This window comes from Mytilus trossulus, chromosome 13 (assembly GCF_036588685.1).
Source record: "Mytilus trossulus isolate FHL-02 chromosome 13, PNRI_Mtr1.1.1.hap1, whole genome shotgun sequence".
Lineage (NCBI taxonomy): Eukaryota > Metazoa > Mollusca > Bivalvia > Mytilida > Mytilidae > Mytilus > Mytilus trossulus.
In genome coordinates, this window is record NC_086385.1 from 47436451 (window position 1) to 47454865 (window position 18415).

General features: G+C 33.4%; 2 protein-coding genes across 2 annotated transcripts in view; both read left to right on the plus strand.

Moving 5' to 3' along the window:
* The window catches only part of LOC134695521 (protein crumbs-like), a 57876-nt gene that overhangs the window by 18073 nt on the left and 21388 nt on the right, over positions 1-18415 (plus strand). The gene's annotated exons all lie outside the window — the stretch shown is intronic.
* Positions 1957-7826, plus strand: LOC134694742 (uncharacterized). The gene is made up of 3 exons (XM_063555788.1): positions 1957-2438; positions 4496-4600; positions 6060-7826. Exons 1-3 carry the CDS (start codon positions 1979-1981, stop codon positions 7271-7273), a joined length of 1779 nt encoding a protein of 592 aa, XP_063411858.1. The 5' UTR covers positions 1957-1978; the 3' UTR covers positions 7274-7826.

Sequence of the window (18415 nt, forward strand, 5' to 3'; positions counted from 1 at the left end):
ACTGGGTCGATGCCTCTGCTGGTGGACTATTAGTCCCCGAGGGTACCATCAGCCCAGTAGCAAGTACTTTGGTACTGGCATGAAAATACGGATTTTTTGTGTTATTAAAATTTGCTGTTACAAAATATTAGAAATTATTATAAATTAAGGAATGTATCTCCCTCATGCAAAGCTCTGATTCCTTTCACGGATTTGGCTATACTTTTTGGACCTTTTGGATTATTGCTCTTCATCTTTTATATAAGCTTTGGATTTCAAAAAATTTTGGCCACGAGCATCACTGAAGAGACATGTATTGTCGAAATGCGCATCTGGTGCAAGAAAATTGGTACCGTTAATTTTATTACTACCACTGGGTCGATGCCTCTGCTGGTGGACTATTAGTCCTCGAGGGTATCACCAGCCCAGTAGCCAGTACTTCGGTACTGGCATGAAAATACTGATTTTTTTGTGTTATTAAAATTTGCTGTTACAAAATATTATAAATTATTATAAATTAAGGAATGTATCTCCCTCATGCAAAGCTCTGATTCCTTTCATGAATTTGGCTATACTTTTTGGACCTTTTGGATTATTGTTCTTCATCTTTTATATAAGCTTTGGATTTCAAAAAAATTTGGCCACGAGCATCACTGAAGAGACATGTATTGTCGAAATGCGCATCTGGTGCAAGAAAATTGGTACCGTTAATTTTATTACTACCACTGGGTCGATGCCTCTGCTGGTGGACTATTAGTCCCCGAGGGTATCACCAGCCCAGTAGCCAGTACTTCGGTACAGGCATGAAAATACGGATTTTTTGTGTTATTAAAATTTGCTGTTACAAAATAATAGAAATTATTATAAATTAAGGAATGTATCTCCCTCATGCAAAGCTCTGATTCCTTTCACGGATTTGGCTATACTTTTTGGACCTTTTGGATTATTGCTCTTCATCTTTTATATAAGCTTTGGATTTCAAAAAATTTTGGCCACGAGCATCACTGAAGAGACATGTATTGTCGAAATGCGCATCTGGTGCAAGAAAATTGGTACCGTTAATTTTATTACTACCACTGGGTCGATGCCTCTGCTGGTGGACTATTAGAACCCGAGGGTATTACCAGCCCAGTAGCCAGTACTTCGGTACTGGCATGAAAATACGGATTTTGTGTGTTATTAAAATTTGCTGTTACAAAATATTAGAAATTATTATAAATTAAGGAATGCATCTCCCTCATGCAAAGCTCTGATTCCTTTCACGGATTTGGCTATACTTTTTGGACCTTTTGGATTATTGCTCTTTATCTTTTATAAATTCTTTGGATTTCAAAAAATTTTGGCCACGAGCATCACTGAAGAGACATGTATTGTCGAAATACGCATCTGGTGCAAGAAAATTGGTACCTTTAATTTTATTACTACCACTGAGTCGATGCCTCTGCTGGTGGACTATTAGTCCCCGAGGGTATCACCAGCCCACTAGCCAGTACTTCGGTGCTGGCATGAAAATACGGATTTTTTGTGTTATTAAAATTTGCTGTTACAAAATATTAGAAATTATTATAAATTAAGGAATGTATCTCCCTCATGCAAAGCTCTGATTCCTTTCACGGATTTGGCTATACTTTTTGGACCTTTTGGATTATTGCTCTTCATCTTTTATATAAGCTTTGGATTTCAAAAAAATTTGGCCACGAGCATCACTGAAGAGACATGTATTGTCGAAATGCGCATCTGGTGCAAGACAATTGGTACCGTTAATTTTATTAGATGTGATTCAATCAGAATATGTTTTTTTCTTTTTTGCAATAAACTTAATTCCTTCACTAATATTGCAAAGACAAGTTTATTTTTCTTTCTGGAGTGTATCCTCCTTTAAAACCGTTCTGGAGATAATCATCACGATACTTTCTAACAATATATTGATAATCATCGGGACCTATCTATGGGATTTTAGCAAAAAAAAATCCTACATTTGGAACTTGTAAAAATAAGGATGTGGTTAGGTATCATACTATCTTTTCTGCTATACTCCTGGAATGGATATGTGTATGGTTTTACTACACAACGTTCTAATAGGGAAGTCATAGAAACAGACATCAAGAAAGATGTAAACGTAATGAAAAGCACTTTTCATGAACTACTTAAACGAGTTATAAGTAATGAAAATGAAATTTCAGTACTGGAAAGTCAAACACAATATTTGGGATCTGAACTTGAAAACATAAGGAGACATTATTCATGCCAGATCGATGAGATTCACGAGAACAATCTACAGATACGTGATGAACTCCACAAATCAAGATCACAGTTAGTGACGGCAACAGACTCAATCAATGAAACAATGCAGGAACTTAGCCATACTGTCGATCTATTAGACAAAAAATACTTGCTGTTAGAGAACATAGCAAGACAGAAGTCGGAAGAAAACCTTAACAAATCTGTTAATGAATCAGGTACGTATATATTAACTATTGTGTGGTAGATCATGGTACACTGGTGAGCTCTTGATATTTATACGTTTTAATCTGATAACTTAGAGTACATAACTAGTCATCTGATGGACACCTTACGATTTTGAACATTCTGATATGAATAAAAAGTGCGTTCAACAAAGTATGAACCTTCTGTCCATTAATGGTCCCCTTAATGAACTCTTATAATCCAACAACCCTAAAAGAGGGACGAAAGATACCAAAGGGACAGTCAAACTCGTAAATCTAAAACAAAATGACAACGCCATGGCTAAAAATGAAAAAGACAAACAGAAAAACAATAGTACACATGACACAACATAGAAAACTAAAGAATAAAAAACACGAACCCCACCTAAAAGGGGATAGCTAATTAAAAAATCTCGACATCATTATTATTCAATATTGTCTGTTAACAATAGCTGTTCATTGGTTAAGTTTACATAACTATATTGGTTTAATATGTATATATGAATGGACCGTTACGTTAGGTCTGTGTTTTAAGTCAATTTCGTTATGACTATCGGTCTAAATTGTAAATGCTAGAAGAGTCGTCAGATCTGTAAATTTACTGATTGTATCCTATTTTCAATTGTGACATTATCTCTTAGTATCTAAAACGAATCCGAGTAGTACGTGTAAAGCAGAAGTTGCCTTGGTTTCAATAGTTCTTAAACCTTTTAGACATATTTTGGGTCAACACATTGTCTCCATCATAGCACTGTATTTGACCCTTTTAACTTTTTTTTATTAAAAAATCATTGATGAATATTTTATAACTTTTGTGGACGACACGCGCATCTGTCGAAATGCCAAATTTAAGTCCTTGTATCAATAATGAGGTGATCATTTTTGTCTATTTTTAGACATGACGCTATTGATACAAACAAAAACAAGTAAGTATAAAAGAGACAAATATTACTACAGCGTTATCATCCTATAACAGGTATAAAATATAACGTTTCTCGTAATACCTGCCCGAATACAGTTACAAAGAATAAACTTTGCACACTAAATTAAAATAAAGGCATATTAGAGTTTTACGGTGATCGATACGTTATATCTGCGTATCAACTCCCTAGGGATAGGTTTAGGAAATCTTAGACATTAAGAAAGAACACAACATTTACTAATTTTGTCCTTTTTCCGATTGTGATGTTTTGATTAAGTGGGGATATGCGTGACTGTTGATGCTTGCATAGCAGCAGACGTTTATCCTATTGATGCACACAATATCTCTCTTTTCTTTTGGGCTATTTCTAATTTCCCCAGTTTTTATTTGAGCCATAGATTTGTCTTCTGAAAAGATATATGAAATGGACATATGCAAACTCCTGTCACTTTAGGTTGTTAAGAAGTCATGTACGGAACACTTAAAAGTTCATCCCTTCGTACATTTTACGAACGCCATCACGAGTTGGTTGACCGTTATTGCCCGTTTCACAGATGACATCGGATATGTTTCTTGCAACGGTACTACAACCCCCTTCCCATTTCATGAATGTGACCTACCGAATTACACTATTTACCGAATTTGTAATAACATGAACAACAAGACTGGTGCCACATGTGGAGCAGGATCTGCTCACCCTTCTGTAGCACCCGAATAACCCCAGTGTTTGGTGGGGTTTGTGTTGCTTAATGTTTAGTTTTCTATGTGGTGTCCCGTGTACGTTTTTGTCTGTTTGTCTTTTTCATTTTTAAATTTTGACCATGACATTGCTAGTTCATTTTCTCTGGAAATTTGTGCCACTCTTTTCAAAGATATATCTTTTGGTCATAGTTGCAAGACGCGCGTATTGTTTTCTAAATACTCACCAGTTACGATCTTATAAAAACGTTAACGGCCAAAATAGCACGAAGTTGAAAGGCATTGAAGACACCAAAATCATAAAGGTTTTGCCATATACACAGGTACGGTAGTCTATTTCAAGGTTTGAAGGACTTTAGTATTTCAAATCATTGTACGTTTTGTAAACAGTTATTTCATTAAAGAGAGAATGAACAGTTTCTTCTTATCTCTCGTTAAAAATGAAAAGGTGTATGCAGTAGTAATCCCTGTAGAAATGGAGGAATATGCAAAGCTGTTAGAGAAAGTTACAGTTGCAAATGTTTATCAGGATATTCCGGCCAGCAGTGTCAAGGTAAATATAAAGTACCTGCAGCATCTTATAGCGTAAATTTGTAATATACCGCATATACATACATTTTGATTAAGTACTTAGTTTTTTTTTCAAGTATCAATTAGCTACCAGTTCTTGCATCATTTGTTTAGATGATATTAATTGCCTTATTAGTAAAACAAATTCTGATGACAATTTGTTCTATCCCTTGGTCTTCAAGCCAATCATAATTTTGATATCATATGAATAGCCATGTACGTGTGTTGAAATATGAAACGGAAGACAAATTAGCAAAATTATATACAGTTAATGCTGATGGGACTACAAACTTTTATTGGGTTTGTTATCCAGCGTTTAGGCAATAAATTGAACCTGTCCGTTCAGTTGTCACATTTGATGTTAACCCATTGCACCGAAAACAATAAAGAAATTGATAAACTTTACATACGTTTGATTAAAATAGTGATATAGGTGAAATATTTGAGTAGCTTTGGTATCAAATGAAATCTATGGAACTTTTTTTATACCGAAGATGGGGATCTAACTCATAAACTCACACGCTTTAGGGAAATACGCTTTTTAACGAAACCACAGCACCGAGTCATGGACAGTTATCTATTCTAACCTAATATGTCATCAATTGTTTCCATTTTCTTAAAACATGACAAATCTATATTTTGTTATTTTCTAATTTCTTTAAATACTGTATACAAATTTGATTACTCGGGATGATATACTATTTGATATATCGTATTACATCCGTATGCTAATGAAGACTGATACTGGTAACTGAATATTTATAAAGTATCATGCTTCATCTTGATAACAGCTTAAATTGTTGGAAGACCCCTCCTCAATAATGAAAAGCTATAATTTTTCATAAGTGTTTACTACATAACCTAATGCTCTTGTGCATGGGTGAATATGATAGATGTCATAACGAAATTATTTTAAAGTGTAAATAAATTTTTAAGTGAAGAAATTCTGTGGTAAAATTTTCATATAAATATATATAAAATTTACTGTTTGCAAAAAGTATGAATTATTCGAAATATTAAGGATTTTTTTTTTATCCCAGGCATAGATAACCTTAGCCGTATTTGGCGCAACTTTTCGGATTTTTTGTGTTCCTCAGTACTTTACAACTTTGTACTTTTGTTTGATCTCAGCGTCAATGAGGAGTCTTTTGTAGACGAAACAAATCATAAGTCTGGTACCATTGACAGAGGTTTGATAAATTACTGGGTTTACTATGGTAAATTTTAATAACACAGCGTGCGCTTGTCCAAAGTTCTATCAATTTTTTTTTCGATTATATTTATTGAACAATTATCTGTTGCAGAGTATGACATGTATTACTCTTGACGACAAATTCAGTTCCTAGTTTAATATTGGTATACTTAGAGTAAGTTGCAACAATAACATGTACAATGACTTAATGAACTTACATATATGTAATTAACATATAATTCATTTGCAGATTCAGGATATTTCGACTACGTTATCATGTTTACAGAACCTCCAAGAGATGATAACATTCCTAGACTGTATATTCATTCTTCTAAAAGTGGATCCATCAGTATATATTATAAAGCTGATAAAAACAGAACTCTCGCCTTAAGTTCCGGTACCAATCAGGTAGATCTTCCAAATTCTGTTTTTACCAAAGATGGCATTTCGGATAAAGCAATCCATGTGCATTCTACTGTACCAATTGTCATGTATGGATTCATTACTGATGTTGCTGTGGATGGATATTTGGCCATACCATCTTTGATGCTTGGTGACAAGTACATTGTCCTAACCTATAAACCGTCTAAACATGAGGATCTAAGGAAATGTTTGCTCGGCGTCATTAGTGTGGAGACAAATACACATATACAAATAAAGTTTAAAATTCCAAGTAGCGGAACGAAGGTACAATATAATCACAAATCGTTTGGAGATGGTGACACTTTGTCTGTAACTTTAGATAAACTTCAAACATTCCAAATATCTCATATTTATGACATATCTGGTTCTGTTTTGACATCAAACAAACCAGTAGGTGTGGTTTCTGGGAACAAGTGCAATGCTATAAACAACTTCAAATGTAATGCATTCATTGAAATGGTTTTGCCTGTTAACCAGCTTACCACACAGTTCATCACTCCGACTATTACCAGACGGAACGACAGTAAGTTGAGGGTTTATGCGCATGAAGATACAGAGCTAAAAATATCAACACTTCACCAGGATTATTCGGTCCATATCGAAAAAGAACATTTTTATGAATTTGAGAGTTCTCATGTATCAGTCATAAACGCAAATGAGACTGTTCTTGTGGTCAGCTTTCCAAAAGATATTCCTGACTATGACGCCTATATGATGACAATACCTGGAATTCAACATTACAAATCATACTACAATTTCACTGTTCCAGCCGGATATACCAGCTTCATCAGTGTTACATGTGTTGCAACAAAGAAAAAATCACGATATGACATATTCGATGAATTCAAAATCGATAATCAAAAGATAGAATTGACAAAATTATTTAACAAAACAATCAAATATCATTCCTTTGTAACATTTAGTCAGGAAATAAAAGATGGTGCTCATGAAATACACAATGAATTAGATTTGAAGTTCGGATTATGGATATATGGAGAGAGGAAATCTGAAGGTTATGGATATCCGGAATGGGTTATATAAGTCAACATTAACTTTGAAATACCCGCAAAGTTTTTTCAAGGCTACAAATGTATCCATTTATGCCACATTTAACGCTTTTATCATTGCGAAAGTCAGATAAACAAATATATAATAAACCAATAAAACGAGTAAGTGTATACAAAAGTAAAAGAGTCATAACTGCATATATCTGTTTTGCCTGAGAGTACAGCAACAACCTGACGAGCGTAACGTTACCAACGATGGCTCATGAGTTGAACACTCCTGCAATGTACATACCAACTAACGCTTTATGAATATTACTTTTTTATTTTCTTTAATATTAAACTATATTAATGCTATTTAAGTGTATGCTTTACGATGTCACTTCAATTAATAGATATGGCATCATCTTGTTAAATGACTGCCAAGAGTATATTTTCATACTGTCGTAAAAATCCATTTATATATTTACTGCTGCTTTCTTCTATGGATAAATTCAGTAAATAAATATACTACACCATTGTGGAGAGCTTTGTGTCAAACACTGAAGTCATGTGCTCTTCTGATTGGTAGGTAATGCTTGTAATACATATTATTTGATAAGAACTAAACTAAAATAGAAATAAAATAAAATAAAAAAAATAAAAAATAAATGCTTAAGCACTTATTTTTGCTACAGTACAGGGTTGAAAAGTAATAGGGGAGAGTATTGAAATTTATTGTAATCCACAGCGTTTGTAAACAAGGCCATATTGCACATAAATTCCGAATCACCATTGTTTTATTGTTGTAATATATATAGATGGGACTACATTTGCACTGAAATGAATGATATCTGAAAGCTTCTAATTTATAAAGGTGAATCTGGTATAAATTGAATTGAAGACATAGATTCGCATTAAAGTCAATGTGAGATATTTTTTTACTGAATTTACCCCTTCAATGGACAGAAAATCATTTCAGTCACCATTGTGCATACGTCTCATTTACTACCTGAACTAATAAGATATGCTTCACTGTAAAATTGTATAGGAAAATATCGGGAACCATATTTTCTGTCTGTTTTATATGAATAAAAAATAAATCATATAAATTCAAGTCAAATTGAGTCTATAAGTTAGTATCTTATAGACTAAAGATCGGTCGGGGTCTAAGTATTCCCTAAACATATTTTTTTGTTGATGATTTATTTCCTTATTCGGCTGAGTGAAATAAGTGTTTTTTGTAGACTAAAAGTAGTTGTTTGAGAAGAAAATATGGAGGGACTATATAATGCATATACACATGTGGATGAGTGTTATTATCAGAAAAGTATCTTTTTGTTGTAAAATTATATGCACTGGTAGAAGTTGTATGCCATGACTTGATAACTGACGATTTGTATTATTGTTTATATTTTCAAGAGTATTGTTCATATTGACCTTGTATATCAAAATAATGCTTTAATGTGTCCAGGGGTCGAATTTTAGCTTTTTTGTGTACCGGACAGCCTGACCAATGGACTGAAACCTCAACTGGTCCGGTTCAAAATCTACTGGTCCTGCAAAAATGCTCATGACGACATGAGCAAGTACAGTATTTGTTAATTCTGTATATTGTTTTAGTCCTTTCGATGAACTGTACAAGGCACTTGTACAAATATAAAAAAAAGAAGATGTGGTATGATTCCCAATTAGGCAACTCTCAACAAAAGATCAACATAACACAGAAATTATCACCTATAAGTCACCGTGCGGCCTTCAACTATGAAAAAACCCATACCGCAAAGTCAGCTATAAAAGGCCCCTAAATTCTAATGTTAAACAATTCAAACGAGACAACTAATTTATGTACAGTAAATGAACGAAGAACAATTAGTAACACATAAACAAACGACAACTACTGAATTACAAGCTCCAGACTTGGGACAGGCACATACATACATAAGTAAACATGTTAGTGGAATCCCAACCCTCCCCTAACCTGGGACAGTGGTGTACCAGTACAACATTAGAACTATAAAAATCAGTTGAAAACGCATAACTCATCAGATGGATGAAGAAACAATGTTCTTTGAAATATAAAAAAAGGATTTTATCAGAAAATTGATATTATAATATTAACATTCATAAAATCGTCAATATGGTATCGAATTTGTCAGTAAAAAAACTGAAAAAGGCGTAGAAATATCTGAATGTTTGTTCTTTAGCAAGAGTAAAATCAGCTGAGAGCTGTATTAAATTTGATTAAGATGCCAAGATTTACCAAATCTGTGAAAGGTTCGACATCTGCGGTTGTATCAGGCTGTACAAAGGGATCATTCCTTCGTTAGCACTAAGTCATGTTATCAATCAAACACAAACATTAACAGTGAGTGAATTAATTGAACATGCCACCGATCTGTCTGTTAAAGCGGTCAAAGCGGTATGTCAGCTTTTCGCATCAATTGTCGTTAGTCATCCGTCATCGCCTGATTACGTTCACATAAAACTTCTTCTCTGAAACTACTAGTCAAAATGTAAAAAAAACCACTATGTCACAACTTTCATTATGGTATCAAGACTGATAAATGTGTGCGACGACCCCGCCTTCTAACCAACATTGCGGTCATGGTTAAAAGGAGAATAAAGAGAGAACATACAACTTTCATCTATTATTTTCAAACCGCATGGAATAGACATGTGAATAATAATATATAGGAAGAGGTGGTATAAGTGCCAATGAGACAACTCTCCATTCAAATCACATTTTATAAAAGTAAAACAATATTCAAGGTACGGTCTTCAATCTGGAGCCTTGGATCACAACGAACAGCAATGTTTCTCTATTCATAATTATTGGTGGAATCAAAAGGGGAATCGTGCTTGATATATATTATTTTAATGATTCCAACATAGGATCTGTTTATAATATTTAGAAAAGCAGTAGGACTAACCCGTACTACGTCAATATGGCTTATAATAAAGTTTAAATATATTGAAAGGCTGTCGAACGTTAGAAATCGCTTTTATCAAGTGCTGAAATATTTTCTTATTGATAGTAATAAGCCGTATAATTTGTTTACACATCTATTTATAATGGACAACTCAGTACGAGATTTGATATGTTTATATAATGCTACTATTGCCATGTGAATATTTATTATTTATAGATATAAGAAGATGTGGTATGAATACCAATAAGACAATTCTCCGTCCAAGTCATAATTTGTAAAAGAAAAACCACTATAGGTCAAAGTACAATCTTTAACACGAATCATTGGCTCACAGAATAGTAAGCTATAAAGGGACAACAAATAAATGACTAGTGTTAAACCATTTTAAGAACAACAACAAAACATATGGTTATGCAGAATTTATGTGCATTTATATGATCTTGTTTACAAACGATATAGAATATCAGTAAATACATTTGGAAATATAATTAGAAGCGATAAAGCCGTTTCAAGAGAAATTCCCTTTAGACAATTGGTTATGCCCGCGTCTCACTGTCCCGATTTTTACGCTGATGGCAACACGATTATGGAAATTTAAAATCGGGTCTGATCGTATCCAGATCGGGCTATTCGTAGTGCCATCTTCAACTATCGTAACACCATCGGCCACTTTTTCTAGCCTTCGGGGACAACTTTGGGAAGGGTTTTAAATTTTTTAACATGTTAAAAAATCCCCGAAAGTGCGTCCGATGTTAAGGCTTCGTATTGAGTTCGTATCACCATCCTCACCATCGTTATGTCGACGGTAATGCATCTTTGAACATGGTATTGCATTCGTGTTTCCATCGTTTCCATCGGGCAGTTTTGACATTACGATGTCTACACGAATGAATCACTGTCACAGGATGACTTTGGTTACTCACATATATGTTGTTATTTTGGTTGTTAATTCTATTTCGATTTGCAGAGCGTCAGTATCTTATAAATGCTATATTCTGCAGACTTCAGTGTATAATACATGTCCACATTTTACATTTAATTAATTAGGTAGTGTCCACTATTTACTTGGGCATTTACCTGTAAACTTGTCGAACGGGTTGAGTAACATGTGATACCTGTATTTGATGAGCTGACTATTCACTCTCAGGTAACACCTTAACGAGTCAAGGTGTATATATGTTTTGTATAAAGTTAGTTTACAATGTGGCGTGGACACACACACTGGATTTCTGAGGTAGGACTCAATTTATTCTTATTTATTTAATCATTATTCGTTCTAAAGTGTTCAGTTTTCTGCAACAACGCAAATATAGAATATTTATTTAAATTGTAATTGTAATTTTTGACATTGCTATTTTGTAACTATCACAAGTTAATTAATGTTCATTATAATGAAAGTTTAACACGGTTATATATTTTCGGTTATAGTAATTATTCGAGTGTCGAAACCGTTTGGTATTTTAGGAACGTTGGTGTACGATAATGCAATGATGTATGTATCTCCATAAGTATGTAAAGTAATATGCAACGTATAAGCATAAATGTATATTCAGCGTTAAAAGCTGTATATTGGGTATAGTAATTGTATAATGATAGTATACAATAAAGTCAATTATGTGACTTGTAAAGTAAGGCATTATACGAGATGCCGTAGCTTGTATTGTGTAAAGTAAGGCATTATACGATATGCCGTAATTATTTGAGTATAAGTAATGCATTATTCAATATGCTGTAATCTTCTATAGATTGAACATAAGTAGTCGTACTAAGTATTTGTCATTATGTATGCGACATGTGTAATACATAAACATAATTATGTATAATTCTTGAGTATAGTATTGTATTTTAACGTACAGTATGTATTTCAATAGGTCCCAGTTTCGGGCTAGATGTATGTAGTTTGATTAGTAAAGTATGGAGATATGTTACAAATGGTGGTGAAACCTGTTAACAGTGCAACCTTCCATGTTTTCATCAATAGTTTGGCAACCTACAATATTTGGAGTCGAGTCTAGACAATAGGGCAGTCGTAATGTGTACACCGCTTATGTTGGGCCAGTTTTGTGTAGTTACCATAAAACCAAATACGTAACATTCCGTAGTATCGTTATCCAGATTTCAAAGCTAAATATAAAGAAGGAACAGTTCATTAAACATGGGACATTATTATTTCATTTGATTTCATTTATTTATATTTGTAAATTTGTACAATATTAAATTGTTATTTTGTTTACAGAAGTAGTCATTTATTATCTGTAAGTACAAACTCCTAAGTCAGCTCTCGTCTATCCGTGACAATTTAATATTGTACAAATTTACAAATATAAATAAATATGAATATACATTTATGCTTATACGTTGCATATTACTTTACATACTTATGGAGATCCAGTGTATTGCACCGGATTGTAGAGTTAATCTACAAAAGACCAACAGTGGATCGTCAGACGATAGAAAGAATTTTAAAGGTAAAGTATGTTATACCTGTACTATACCTACAGATTCTATAGTAGATGCTATTCCTACTGGTTGTACAAGTACACTTCCGTTGGCTTGTCAGTCAACCGTAAATGTAAGTATGCCTGTCAGTTCAGGTTATGTTGATGGTAAACCAGTCACGGTTTTACGAGATACTGGTTGCAGTGGTATTGTGGTTAAACGTGATATGGTTAGCAATGAGTCATTAACGGGTGGAAAACAGGTATGTATTTTGGCAGATGGAACCAGAGTTGAAGTGCCAATAGCTAGAATTGCTATAGATACACCATGTCCACATTTTACATTTAATTAATTAGGTAGTGTCCACTATTTACTTGGGCATTTACCTGTAAACTTGTCGAACGGGTTGAGTAACATGTGATACCTGTATTTGATGAGCTGACTATTCACTCTCAGGTAACACCTTAACGAGTCAAGGTGTATATATGTTTTGTATAAAGTTAGTTTACAATGTGGCGTGGACACACACACTGGATTTCTGAGGTAGGACTCAATTTATTCTTATTTATTTAATCATTATTCGTTCTAAAGTGTTCAGTTTTCTGCAACAACGCAAATATAGAATATTTATTTAAATTGTAATTGTAATTTTTGACATTGCTATTTTGTAACTATCACAAGTTAATTAATGTTCATTATAATGAAAGTTTAACACGGTTATATATTTTCGGTTATAGTAATTATTCGAGTGTCGAAACCGTTTGGTATTTTAGGAACGTTGGTGTACGATAATGCAATGATGTATGTATCTCCATAAGTATGTAAAGTAATATGCAACGTATAAGCATAAATGTATATTCAGCGTTAAAAGCTGTATATTGGGTGTAGTAATTGTATAATGATAGTATACAATAAAGTCAATTATGTGACTTGTAAAGTAAGGCATTATACGAGATGCCGTAGCTTGTATTGTGTAAAGTAAGGCATTATACGATATGCCGTAATTATTTGAGTATAAGTAATGCATTATTCAATATGCTGTAATCTTCTATAGATTGAACATAAGTAGTCGTACTAAGTATTTGTCATTATGTATGCGACATGTGTAATACATAAACATAATTATGTATAATTCTTGAGTATAGTATTGTATTTTAACGTACAGTATGTATTTCAATAGGTCCCAGTTTCGGGCTAGATGTATGTAGTTTGATTAGTAAAGTATGGAGATATGTTACAAATGGTGGTGAAACCTGTTAACAGTGCAACCTTCCATGTTTTCATCAATAGTTTGGCAACCTACAATATTTGGAGTCGAGTCTAGACAATAGGGCAGTCGTAATGTGTACACCGCTTATGTTGGGCCAGTTTTGTGTAGTTACCATAAAACCAAATACGTAACATTCCGTAGTATCGTTATCCAGATTTCAAAGCTAAATATAAAGAAGGAACAGTTCATTAAACATGGGACATTATTATTTCATTTGATTTCATTTATTTATATTTGTAAATTTGTACAATATTAAATTGTTATTTTGTTTACAGAAGTAGTCATTTATTATCTGTAAGTACAAACTCCTAAGTCAGCTCTCGTCTATCAGTGACAATCACGAAGCTACCCGAAGGTCTTACGATGGCAACACGACTTCGTGAAGACCTCGTAATCCCGTCGTGTTGCCATCGAATAAAAGTACGAAGGCGACAATATGGAACTACGACGGCAATAAATCCAGCTAAATATAAGTTAATTCTTGCACTAAAATACATTTAAAGTGCCATGCGCGATATGCACTGGTCAGTCTTATACGACAGTTAAGGAAGACGTTCACAAAACATGGAGCTCATATCATATGGTTCTATGAGAACAAGAAAGGCGACACGTTGTTTCTATTAATTCAAATTGAACAAAAAGAGCAGCTATTACAGGCTCATGATTTACTTTTACAGTAAAGTATTATTTTTTGTAAATGTTTCATATCAAGTAACATAATGAAAATCACAAACGCGTCTCGTACACCAACACTACAGGTACACGTATATAGGGAAACCAACTTTTCCTTCATTATTCTGATTTTTTATGTATCGTCTGAGTTGTTGTCACACGAATGTTTACTCCATAACCATTTTGTTTTCTAAATGTCATATTTTGTCGCATTTGTTGCTTTCCCCACATCCCTCCTTTTGTCTATAATATTATGATATTCTCCTGGAAATAGCTCTTTTTGAATAAAAGGGATCAACGAACCCATTACCTTACCTTTAAGATAGATCAGTAAACATGGGCATAATTATGGGTGATTATTCAGACTAGTGCACACATTTTACAGTTCAAACAAGGCAATGCCGAGCGTGGCATTCCCTCGTATGTAACATATTGGGGACACATATGGACACTATATTTGTATATAACACATGCAGAAAATGGTAAATTAGTAAAATGGTGAATATGCATATTTGATACATTAACTATTTTTTTTAGAAATCAATCAAAACATTCAGTAACTGGAAATACCTTTAATATTATCTTTAGAACCAGCACGTAAATAAATTAGCAACCCATTTCCTGTGTATTATGCTATTTCAAGGAGAAAAAAACAAGTCCATCTGCATGACCTTCACCTTTGGCCTTGAACGTAAAAAATGTCAGATCATTACAAGGAGGAACAATATACCAAATGTGGCTAAAATCTTTTGAAGCATATTGGTTTTAGAGTGCCCATAAGGGTGATAGTGCCTTGTATTACAACTGCCACTATAAAGTCAATAGCGCTTAAGATATTCTTAACGAGTAACACCATACCAAGTTTTGAGCATTTTGGTTCTAGAGTGTCCATAACAATTTTATCTACAAGCAACTTACATGTAGTAGGCGAGGGGATAATAAACTATGTTTTATGAGAATTAGACAAAAAGATCGATTTCCCGCCATGCATGGCAGACTTGTATAGAAACAATATGTTGTCGAATTTCTGTTCGTATCATAAAAAAGTTCAAAACGGGTAGGACGCATTTTTAGATCGTTTGTATACTTGTATAATTTACATATATGTATTTTACCTTTACTTATCTTGTTTTTTTTCGGCATATAATTTAAATGCATCATAATTATAAGGTGTACACGACGTCTTTTAGACATCGTATGGCCATCGCGCCATCATCGTTATCCATCGTGTAGCGTTCGTAATACATCGTGTAGCCTTCATGATCCATCGTGTAGGCTTCAGCTGAGATATGAAGCTTAAACACCCGTCTTCGGTTAACCTTAGTATGTCCATTTTTTGCTATCGTATATAATTTCGGCACCATCGTATAGACTTCGTTATTCATCGTACTTGCTTCGGTCACTTTTTTGTATTTTATCGAGATCGGGACCAACTTCGTACGAACTTACAATTTTCGCATTCGGATGTCCATCGTATATAAAAATCGGGACAGTGTGACGCGGGCATTATGAAAGATGAAACATCTGGAAACTAGTTTAAAAAACTTCATAATGTAATTGAAAATTATGGATTATCGTCGCCTCATGGTATTATTATTGAAAATCCATCAACAAAATCAAGCAGGGAAAAGACATTTGAATAGCTGTATTAATAATTATTGTTTTCAATATTTAGAGGTTAAATCATCCTTGATACATATGAATCCAACATAGAAACTGTTTGAAATATTTAAAAAAAATAGTGGGTCTTACCCATACTCAGTGAAAATGACTACCATTAAAGTTAAATTTGCCACAGGGATAATGATTCTTCAGTATGAGAGATTTAAATTTTAACACACTGCCATGAATGTAATATGGAACCAGAAGATTTTATAACCCTTTATATTTTGATGTGAAAGGCTGTCAAGCGTAAGAAATCACTTTATTCGAGTGATGAAATCTTTTGTTGTTAATAGTAAAAAGCCGTATACTTTGTATACATATCTATTTATAATGGAAAACTAACGAAAATGATTGAGATGTATATAATAAGCTATTATGATGATATAAATAGGAATATTGTATTCGAGAGTTTGATTTGTGTGCGTAAAAGGCTTATCTAAATAAATAATCATTTGAAGGTTGCACTTTATAAACATAGCTGTTTCTCAAACTACGCCTATTTTGGGGAGAAATTGAATATTTATGGATAATTAATATTGTTTACATACTGGTTCCCAGTTCTGAGCTGTAGGTTGCATCTCATAGAGACATAATTTGGGAATGTTACCAGTAAATATACATGTGAATATTGTCTGTATTGAAATCTGTGGTAACCCTACAGTCAAAGGAACTTACTATTCGTTTAAACGTTTAAAAGTTTGGGGCATATAAACGTTAAAAATATGCCGCACAGTGCTATATTTTGACCTTTGAAATAAATATTAGTCTAGGATATGATTTTTTTAAAAACTTCATGGTAAAAGTGGAACAGTTTTAGCCGTAAAGGGATTTTCTATGGAAAAATGCATTGTCAATCTTTATAGAAATTCAACCTGAAAGGAATAAGTATAAATTGTAGTTATTTCCATTTGCCCATATGTTACATGTTCTATCTTTTCATAATGTGGATATGTTTATTATTTGTTGTTTTATCTATGTCTCAATATTGTGCATTAAAAAACGCGAACCCTAAGGTCATCGTTAGTTGTATGTAACCAAAAAAATAATACAAAAAATACCCCGTTTACATTCATACTTCAAATAAAATTACCTTTCTCATTATTTACTTGGCATATTTCTGAAGGTTGAATATTTAGTCCCTGATTTATCTAAAAGTTTCTTTTTTATTAGTGTTGTCAAATCGTACACTTTTGCCTAACCGGTTACTCGGATAATCGTTCGACAGATTAACCGGTTAACCGGTAGTTTAAGTTGTTGTTTGAAAACCTCAAATCTTTAGTATCCTACACATAGCTTTAAGATCATATGTGGTATGAGAGTCAATGTGACAACCTTCTATGGCATACAAGTCATAAATTTACGCTTTTTGGATTGAAGTTTGTCCTTAAGCAGTTTAAGGCTTGTCGGTGAGGATTTCTTTCGAAGTTTGACTTTACACCGTATCTACTATGGAGTTTGTACCAACTTCAGATTGAAAAAAAAAATCTTTGTAGAAGCGAATATGTCTGAAAACGATTATTTTCTCTTTTCTCTTGTCTCCGAAATTAATGTGAAGTGTTTCAATTTGAAATGATTAAGCATGTTACTCGTACTAATAGTATCATTATGCATTTAGTACATTTACATTGCTTTTCATTTTCAAACGCATGTTTCGTATACAAACAAAATCATCAGATGTAATAGAGAAATGTTATGGGGAGCCAAATCAAATACTATGATAAAAGAACTGAAAACAAATATTCAGAAAAAGTGATACCAAAATATATGCCTGTAGGTAAAAGAACTCATGACACTGTGTGCCGAGTAAATCAATAATTCAATGATACAGTGATATTGTTTCTATGCGCTATGGTTAGAAGTGCAAGTTAAACTCACGAGTTTGCTTACTGATTGAGACTTTACATCAAATTTGTTCAAAAAACAAGCTACACAAAAGGTGACACATATGATGTAGGATATGCATACCCTTAAAATCAATTGATATTACTCCTGAAGTGTTGCAATGTCTTTTGTTGACATTAAGTGTTTTGTTGTCTTTTGGACTTTCTTCTTCGTTTAATCTATGATAATGACAATATCGCTGCGTTTCATGAGTTTTGATTTTCGCTTTGACATCTTTCCTCTCTTGAATGCTTTTATTTCATTTCGGACTAGACATACATCTTCATTGACAAATAGAGCAAGAGTTTAGGGCATTTTGAAAGGGTTTTTCTGTATTCTT

Coding starts and splice junctions, on each gene's coding strand:
- LOC134694742 (XM_063555788.1), top strand. CDS start 1,979: ATGTGGTTAGGTATCATACTATCTTTTCTGCTATACTCCTGGAATGGA. Junction 2,439..4,495: donor CAAATCTGTTAATGAATCAG/GTACGTATATAT, acceptor AAAAATGAAAAG/GTGTATGCAGTAGTAATCCC. Junction 4,601..6,059: donor TTCCGGCCAGCAGTGTCAAG/GTAAATATAAAG, acceptor ATTCATTTGCAG/ATTCAGGATATTTCGACTAC.